This window comes from Patagioenas fasciata, chromosome 16 (genome assembly GCF_037038585.1).
Source record: "Patagioenas fasciata isolate bPatFas1 chromosome 16, bPatFas1.hap1, whole genome shotgun sequence".
Lineage (NCBI taxonomy): Eukaryota > Metazoa > Chordata > Aves > Columbiformes > Columbidae > Patagioenas > Patagioenas fasciata.
Genome location: NC_092535.1, coordinates 6498237 through 6506689, shown reverse-complemented (window position 1 = coordinate 6506689; position 8453 = coordinate 6498237). Strand labels below are relative to the sequence as shown.

Genomic DNA, 8453 nt, shown 5'->3' with positions numbered 1-8453 from the left:
CATTGCAAGAAGCTGGGACTTGGGTGGCTGGAGAGCACCGGGTGGTGGGTGGATGCTGGAGGTGCTTTTATCTCCCATGCTTTCACCCAAGGGTCCTGTGACACCTCCTGCTTCTGGCTGTGCCCACCCGCGAGTCCAGGCACTGGGACCTGGGTGTTGAGTCCCAGATGCTGCCTGAGGATGTTATGTGAGAAATTTGGAATGGGTTACCACTCACCTGGAAAGATTTGGGAAAGGTGCTTGTGAAATGATTGAAAACAGAACGAGTTCAGTCTTGTGTAAATGTTTAAAAATAAGGTTTGCCTTTAATTTTTCTCATTCATCTTTTTTAAATGGATAAAATGAGAAAAACGTTCTTGTGTGTCACCTCATTCTTCCAGTGCACAAGCGTTGCCGTCCGCGTGTTCGTCAGCGTCAGTTTTTGTCGTCAGGACAAAGCGGTCGTACCATTTTCCATAGACAAACGTGTGCGTGTTGGATCTTCTGATCGCAAATTCGTAGGACCTGCCCGGCTGCAGACCCGACACGGCGCACGTGTCGGAGGTGACCGGCTGGATCCTACTGTATCCCGGTTCGTTCTGGCTCCCATTTGTCAGCAATTTAATGTGAAGTTCACATTGTTCGAGGTGTGACTCTTGATTTTCAGTAAACCACTTGAGCTTGGCCCAGTGCTTGTGTGCGTATGATTCGTTTCGATCAAAAATCAGTGGCATCTTTGTGCAGATAGAAAGCCTGATGTTGGGGAGTCTAGTGCCTCTAAGATTTGCGTGCGACACCAAATGGTGCTTGACATAGAGCTTTCCTGGCGTTTGCAAGGAAAGGAGATTTTCCAGAAATGTGGAGAGCTGGGTCAGTTTCTGCATAATCAGGTTCCACTGGGAGAGGAAAGTTTTAATGTCGTAGTTCCTCACGTAATTGTTCAGCTCTTCGCGGCCGCTTTTCAGCTGTTCCAGCAGCTCGGTTGAAAGCATCAGCTGGGTTTCAGTCTGGTCTTTTGCCACCTTCTTCATCCTCTGGAACTGGCAGGGGTCCACCAGCTGCAAAATGTCAGTGCGAAGCGTTACATGATTCTGGTCCCTCACATTCACATGTTTGGGCTCGACCTCCAGGTAAAAGCAGCTCTTCTTCAGAAGCTCCACTTTGTTCTGGTGGTGCTGGAGGTGGCGGAGGCTCAGGTTGGAGTGCAGGAACTGCAGGACAATGTTCCTCTTTTCCAGGTAGCTGTCCCAGTCGGCAGTGCCCAGCTGCTCCGCACTGCGCGCAGCCCTCTCCGAACCGCCTTCCGCCTCGTTCAAAGTCATAGCCATGATTCCAAAGCTCGGTTGCTGTGCGAGAAAGCAGCAATAACATTAAGAACCGAGGGAAAAGCAGCTGTGAGAGGGTATAGTCATGGCTGTGACTCTTCTTGCTTAATTAAAGCCTAGCTTATAAATTTATAGATGGGGAAGAACTGTTAGACTAGATGGAGTGCCAGAGGAATTTTCCTTTATAGCTGCATGGTTTCCAATGTTCTGTAGAGTCTACTTTCATATATTCCAATGAACTGGTCTCCTTCTACCCCCTCTTGAGAGGTTCTACCTCGGCTTAATAGATTCACTGTCAGGAACTATTCTCTGAATTACTCTGCCAAAATTTCTCCCTATCTTATTATCTTCTGTTTAATTCTAATTAGATGCCTTTGTACTCCTGTATGCAATTTCTTTCCATTCCTCTGCACCTCCAGAGATCTGTATTTTTCTCTCTTTGCAATCTGCCAGGCTGTCGAGGTTTGAGACCCGTCTTCTAAGCCAGTTCCTACCGCTCCATAATCACCGTGGTGTTTCAAATGAACGCTCTGGCCCCCGAGCGGGCGGGTGTGCAGCCAGCAGAGCCACCCAAAACACTGCGTGCAGCCTCACAACAGCTTCACAGCGTTTTCCCTGCACCTCCGCCTTCACCAGCGGATTGACAGACGTCACCGGACGTTTTCAGTGACGCGTTGCTGTCCTTTTCTTTGGTTTTACTTTACATCACCACCTCGCTCCACGATATCTACTTGCTTTCTCATAGGGAAACGCTCAAGAGAATGAAACACACGTAAAGCTCCTGTGAGCAGATCACGGTTCGCTGTTAAGAAGGTGTTTAGGTCGTGGTGCTGTGCAAAACCGTATCTGCTGAGCCGAGGTGGAAGGTGTTTACTGGGTTTTAGCTGAAGTACCTGTGGCGCACACAGCTTTATGTACCAGGAACAGGAATTAGCTAAATAAATGCCTGTGTCCCTATTGTGATACTGTAATGAGAACCCAGCTGAACGCCGAGACGTGGATTTCACTAAATGAACATGCTTGATTTGAAAAATAATTAAATATAGAATTTGAAACTAGGATTTTGTGAGCCCAGTCAGATGGTGATAATATGATGCAGCAACTGGTAACTTTCCTCTTTCTGTGTAATATTCTGGTTATACTTAAGTCCTTGTAGTATCTAACTGGGACATTTTAATTCTCATACATCTTGTAGAAGCTAGATGTTGATATCTAGTTGACAAAGCAATTTTCTTGGCTTCGTTTTCCCTAAATACATAAGAGAACTAATAATACTTCCTGGTAGGAATTTCAGGTGTTTGTAAACCTCTCAGATATCTGTCTCCTTAGCTGCACTACAGTTTATACCAATCCACTCATTTCCAGTGATTTTTTTTCCCAAGAGCTGTCAACTTAAAAAACCAAGCTGTATTTCCTCTCTACTTTTTTTGTTTTCCCCACAAATCAACCCAACCCAACGCGGTGCCAGCTCCTGGCAGGGACGCAGCAGGGACAGCACATGCAGCAGGTGACACTACCCCAATTTGGGAGCCATTTGGCTCCCTGGAACCGTCTGTTTGCCCACAGACGGAGCTGTGATTGTGCTTGTTTTCCCTGGTGTTATAGATATATATATTTTTCTTGCCAGAAAGGGCTGTGTTCCCAGCAGCACCACTCCGTTCACTGGCAGGTTGCAGTCACCCAAGCCGAGGGTTTGGAAGGGGACACCCAAGGGGCACCAAGGCCACCCCACACAGCTCAAACTCAGCCCCTGGCCCCAGGAAGGACACAACGAGTCCCGACCCACCTTGTTGGCCCCAGGGAGCCCCAGCCCCGTCCAGCCCGGCTGTGCCTGCAGCCCCACTGACCACAGCCACCATGGCTGCCATGGTGATGCATTGTGGCATCTGCAGCCTGTACCGGGGCGGGGTGGGGACCGGGATGGGGACCAGGGGTCCTGGCTGCCCTCCCCACTGCCCAGGCCCAGGAACAAACCCCTCAGGGGATGAGGCTCCAGCTCCTTGGGTGGACGCAGGCACTTTTAGGGAAGAGCAGCTGGAAAGCTGCCTAGTAGAAAACAATCTGGGGTGTTGGTGACAGCATGTTCCCAGGTGGCCAAAAAAGCAAAAAACACCACCAGCATCCTGGCTTGTAACAGAAATAAAGCAGCCAGGAGGCCCAGGGCAGTGGCCATCTCCTGTATTGAGCACTGGGGAGAGCAAACCTTGAATCTTGGGGTCAGTTTTGGGCCCCACACACCAAGGAAACCCTTGAGTTGCTGGAGCGAGTTCAGGGAAGGGAACGGAGCTGGGGAAGGGGCTGGAGCACAAATGTGATGGGAGCGGCTGAGGGACCTGGGGGGGTTCAGCCTGGAGAACAGGAGCTGAGGGGAGACAGGGACACAAAGAAACGGCCTCAAATTGTACCGGGGAGGTTGAGGTTGGATCTGGGGAACAATTTCTTCCCCAAAGGGCTGTCGGGCATTGGGACAGGCTGCCCAGGGCAGTGGTGGAGTCACCATCCCTGGAGGGGTTGGACAGACACGGAGGTGAGGTTCTCAGGGATGTGGGTCAGTGCCAGGGGCAGGGGAACGGTTGGACTCCATGATCTTCAGGATTTCTTCCAACCAATATGATTCTGTGATTCTACTGTTCTATGATTCTACAGTTCTATGATTCTACAGCTCTGTGATTCTCTGATTCTGTGATTCCTCTCCCTGCAGTCGGTTTCCGTCACGCAGCTGAGCCCCCAGCACCCACCAACTTCTCCCCCAAGTCCCTGCTGTTCCCCGCGATGATTTTCACTTTGTGGTGGTTAATGGGGACATACCCCAATTGTCTACAGAACTGTAGGTTCCAAAGTAATTTGTACCTTGTTCTCCATAAATCTCAGTAATTCACTCCTCCACTTTGCCCTCTGGTCCCTGAGGAACTGGGGTACCTTTGCGTTGTCGACACCCACTGTCCCCGAGGGGAGATGGCTGCTTCCTTTGGGAGAGGAGCCGCTGTCTCCTCTGACAGCTTAATGAGCGGTGTGGGTTTTTATAGCTGACAGCAGGCCAGCACACAATGCCCAGCTGCTGCAGTCACAGTGTGACACAGCGCTGAGGGGTCGATGACATCCCTGGGCTGGGCGTCCTGCCCTCCCAGGTGTGACATGGCTGTTGTCCCCAGCCCAGGGCTGTGCCCGGCTTCCCATATTACGGAGGACACAGAGGAGAAGAGCAGAGGGGCCAAGGGCTCTGTGCAGCCTTAACAAGCTTAACAAGCACATTTAATTTCACATCCATCTTGTCCCCTTGCTGTTGCGTTGGAGCTGTGGAAGCTCTAACCTGGCAAAAAGGCCATTTTCTGAGGTCTGAGGGGTTTGTGGTCATTGGAGAATCCAAAATATGGTTTCCAACGCTTTGCTTCTCTGCATATGATGTTCCCATTGCTTCTCTGGTGTTTCAGCTCTGCTCCACAGGGCTCGGCAGCGGCTCTGTGTACCACGAGCCTCACTGAGCTGCTTTCCAGGGGGATGGTTTAAGGCACCTTGTGTCTGAAGATGCCTTCATATTCCCTACTATTAAATCTTTGGGTCAGGTCTCAGCCTTAATGCTGTCTTGTCTGCTTTAGCTGGTGCGTCTCTGCTAAGCTTTTTTAATTGAATGATAGGCAAGAGCCCTGAGCTTCGGCTTGAACATCAAGGGAGGAGGTGATCTGTCATTTTAAGAAATCAATGCATCTTCGGGAGGCAGCCGGAGCTTACCATTTCATTTCACAGCTGCCAAGAGATTAACTAGACGATTGTCAGGTGCGATTCTCTAACAGACAAGGAAGGTAACAAATGTGAGTGAAAGAAGGTTGATAGCTTTGCGGGGGGGCGGGGAGGGGAGAGATCAGTATTTGGTAATAACACCAAGTTTCTGCAGGAAATTAATGTTCACGCCCGTGTCATAGACCCCATTTCTGTCCTTTGGGCCATGTGTGCTGGGAGCTGGACCTGTCCTTGTCCCTCGGCCGTGGTGCTCTGGGGGTCTGAGGACACACGGATTGTCCCATGTAGGTCCGGTCAACCTCACCTCATCCATCCACGTCCTGTGTCTGGGAGGAGTTTAAAGCAAAGGCGAAGTCCTGGCTTTGGTAAGTTTTGCTCCTCATTTTGGTGGGATTAGGACGCCACCTGAGCACCTTGAGTGCAGCACGATGCCTGTTTGGAGGCAGGTTTGTTGCTGGAGTTGTGCAGAGACTTTTGCTCTGAGCCTGCTTGTACTTCTCTCTGTCACAAATGCTAACCTTCACCCCAAATTCAGCATGGAGGAGTGGAATCCCTTTGGTTGCCTTATCCAGAACAGCTGGCCAAGCTGCTCTCTTAATTTTAGGCATATGAGCATGAAGCTGCTGACAGTCTGCAGCTGAAATTTCACTGTTTTCAGTAGCTTTGCATCAGGCATCAGTTCAACTGTAGGATTTTATGGCACTCTATGAATCTCTCTGAATTAATACCAATACAAACATGTCTGAAACATTCAAACACCACGTACCCCTCTGCCCCCCGTGTGCCGAGCTGTCTCTGAGCGGAGCTGACAGCCCTTGTCTGCCACGTTTGTCATTCTGCCCTGTCCTCCTGCCCACAGCATCAAAATAAAGAACTTGTTAGCCCTGTCTTCGAGATCAAGACATAAGCAGACAATTGATTTTCCTCCCTCTTCTCATTAGTGAGCTCTGACACTTAATAAAACATATATTTCCACTCTCAGGGCAAGCAAAACACCCAGATAGTGCCTGTCAGAGAGAGCTGGGAGCGGGGATTCATCTTTATGGAAAATCAATAGCTGGAACAGAGAAATTGGCAGAACCCAAATTAAAAGTCGCTGGCAATTTCTATCTTCATATTTCATGTCTCCTGCATTTCTGAAACAGACATTTGCTGCAGAGGAAACCAGCACAGGGACAGGGAGGAGGATGGACCCTGTGCCTGGTTGTCCCTCCGCTGTTTCCAGCTGGGACCCGTGAGTGACAGTGTCGGATTTGGGGCAGATTTTTGGGCAGTGCCTGGTTTGAGGTGATCCCTGTCCTGGGGACAGGGGGCTCAACACAAACCTTTCTGTAGAGGTTGTGTCACCATGGCCGTTGATGGCAACATCTCTGGATGTCACAGCTCCTCCAGAGTTCCTGGCTGTCTCCCCACATCCCCAGAGGGTGCCAGACCTCCTCATGTGTCCCTGTCCTCTTGGCAGCTGCTTCCAATCCCACCATCACACAGGTGTGACGGATTTGCTCCCCACTTGCTCTGCGTTTCACTGGTGCCTCATACACCTGAAATAAATGTTACGTTCCAGATATATCCCAGCTCTAAATCACTGCCACACATCAGGGCCCTCTCTTTGCTCATCAGGCTGTGATTCAGAAGGCTCATTTTCAGAAGGAAGAGGGATGGATGTTTTCTAAGGAACCTGGGGGTTGGAAACTGCTGTCTTGGGATGCAAAAGCCCCAGCTAGACCAGGACAGGAAGGAGTTAATTGTGTCCCCGAGGCAGCAATTAACTGCAGCTCATTACAGCCTGGGAGGGAGCCACACCAAGGGGACCTGCAGAGTTTGGGGCAGCTGTTTGCCTACAGCAGGCCAAAAACTTTGTGGGCATTTATTTATTGCCATTGAAGGCTCAGGGGACATTTCTCTATGTTTCCAAACACAGGGCATGGGATTGGGGCATTTCTGTGGAACAAGGAGGAACTGGGGCTCAGGTTTAAGGTAATGACCTGCTCAGGTTTGTAGAACAGGGGAAGCGAGCCCTGTGCTTTGTCTAGTGCCCCAGAAGGGTTTTCAGAGTGGGAATGAGCATCTCTCACAGCCCAGGGAGGCTGCACATTCCCCAGTTAAACCAGGAGTGACCACAGGGCTGGATCCATGTGGGAGGAGCAGAGCTGGAGCTCAGAGCTGGCTCCTGGGCCAGGCTTTGCGGCTGCTCGAAGGATGCTGCTCCCGGGGGCTCATCCAGCCCTGGTGCTGGGGCTGCGGCGCTGCGTGCGCTGGGTGATCTGGGGGCTGCGGGGGTCACTGTGGGAGTGCTCACTGCCCCGCTCCGCGCAGGACAGCGAGGCTGAAGTCGTGCCCGTGTCGGCTCATCCGTCGCTGCCGCTCGCAGGCTGGTCCTGGGGGACGCGCAGGCCTTGGCAGCACTGAGTGGGGGCGGAGGCGGATGCAATTCTGGAGAACAAGATTCCCCTGCAAAATCTGAAAAAAAAAAAGAAAATAAATGAAGGTTCTCAGCTGAGAAGCTTGTTTAAAGATCTTACCTCTGGCAGAGGAAATAAGGTCTTAATTCCCTCCCTTGCTGCTTGCCTCCCCAGAGGTGCAAAGGCCATTAACTCTGCCAGGAAACCAGCTGGAGAGAAGTGGCTTTTGTTGGTGGAATCCAGACTGACCCGAGTGACTCTGGGTGATGCCGCTGCCTCTGCCACTGCGGTCTGGCTGTGGGGAGGGCAGAGGGCGTGGGGTGGGCTGAAAGGAGGTTGGAGCCGGGGGGGGTCAGGCTCTGCTCCCCAGGCACAAGCGATAGGACCAGAGGAAACGGCTTCAAGTTGCGCCAGGGGAGGCTGAGGTTGGATGTTGGGAACAACTTCTTCCCCAAAGGGCTGTTGGGCATTGGAACAGGCTGCCCAGGGCAGTGGGGGAGTCGCCATCCCTGGAGGGTTGAACAGACAGAGATGAGGTGCTCAGGTACATGAGTTAGTGCCAGGGGTGGGGGAATATTTGGACTCAATCATCTTCAGGGGCTTTTCCAACCATAATGACTCTGTGACTCTGTGGTGAGTGGCAGAGCACCGGGACCAGGTCCTCCCCGGACCCTCCTCATCCTCTGTCCCTGTTTGGTTGTGGGACAGTCAGAGGGTTCTTGGAGGGCAGAACCCCCACTCACCAGCATTCATACCCTCGTGTGTCACCGTCACCTCCATCCGCACGAGGCGCCTCGTCTGAGTCATCTCCCAGCTCGATGAAGTGTGTGGGCTTTGCTGCAGCTTTAGCTGTTCATCCTCTGCTTTGCTGGAGCCTGACACAGGGTAGAATAGAGCTATTCATCAACGTGGCGATGAGGCAGATGGATGCCCTGTGTCAATAAACCCGGTCTTGCTCTCCTCCTACCAGCTCGAGCAGCTGCCGTCTCTCAGGTCCAGCGGGGGCTGC

At 51.6% G+C, this 8453-nt stretch overlaps 1 protein-coding gene across 1 annotated transcript; it reads right to left on the bottom strand.

Annotated features, from left to right (window-relative positions):
* Positions 1–368: 368 nt before the first annotated feature.
* Positions 369–8251, bottom strand: FNDC11 (fibronectin type III domain containing 11). Its single transcript, XM_065849555.1, has 3 exons — positions 8188–8251; positions 7342–7502; positions 369–1325 (listed from the first exon to the last, which is right to left on the bottom strand). The coding sequence occupies exons 1-3, from the start codon at positions 8249–8251 to the stop codon at positions 369–371; spliced, it is 1182 nt and encodes a 393-aa protein (XP_065705627.1).
* Between the last annotated feature and the right edge of the window lie 202 nt (positions 8252–8453).

Coding starts and splice junctions, on each gene's coding strand:
- FNDC11 (XM_065849555.1), bottom strand. CDS start 8,251: ATGACTCAGACGAGGCGCCTCGTGCGGATGGAGGTGACGGTGACACAC. Junction 7,503..8,187: donor ACACGAGGGTATGAATGCTG/GTGAGTGGGGGT, acceptor TTTTTTTTTCAG/ATTTTGCAGGGGAATCTTGT. Junction 1,326..7,341: donor GTCCTGCGCGGAGCGGGGCA/GTGAGCACTCCC, acceptor TTTCTCGCACAG/CAACCGAGCTTTGGAATCAT.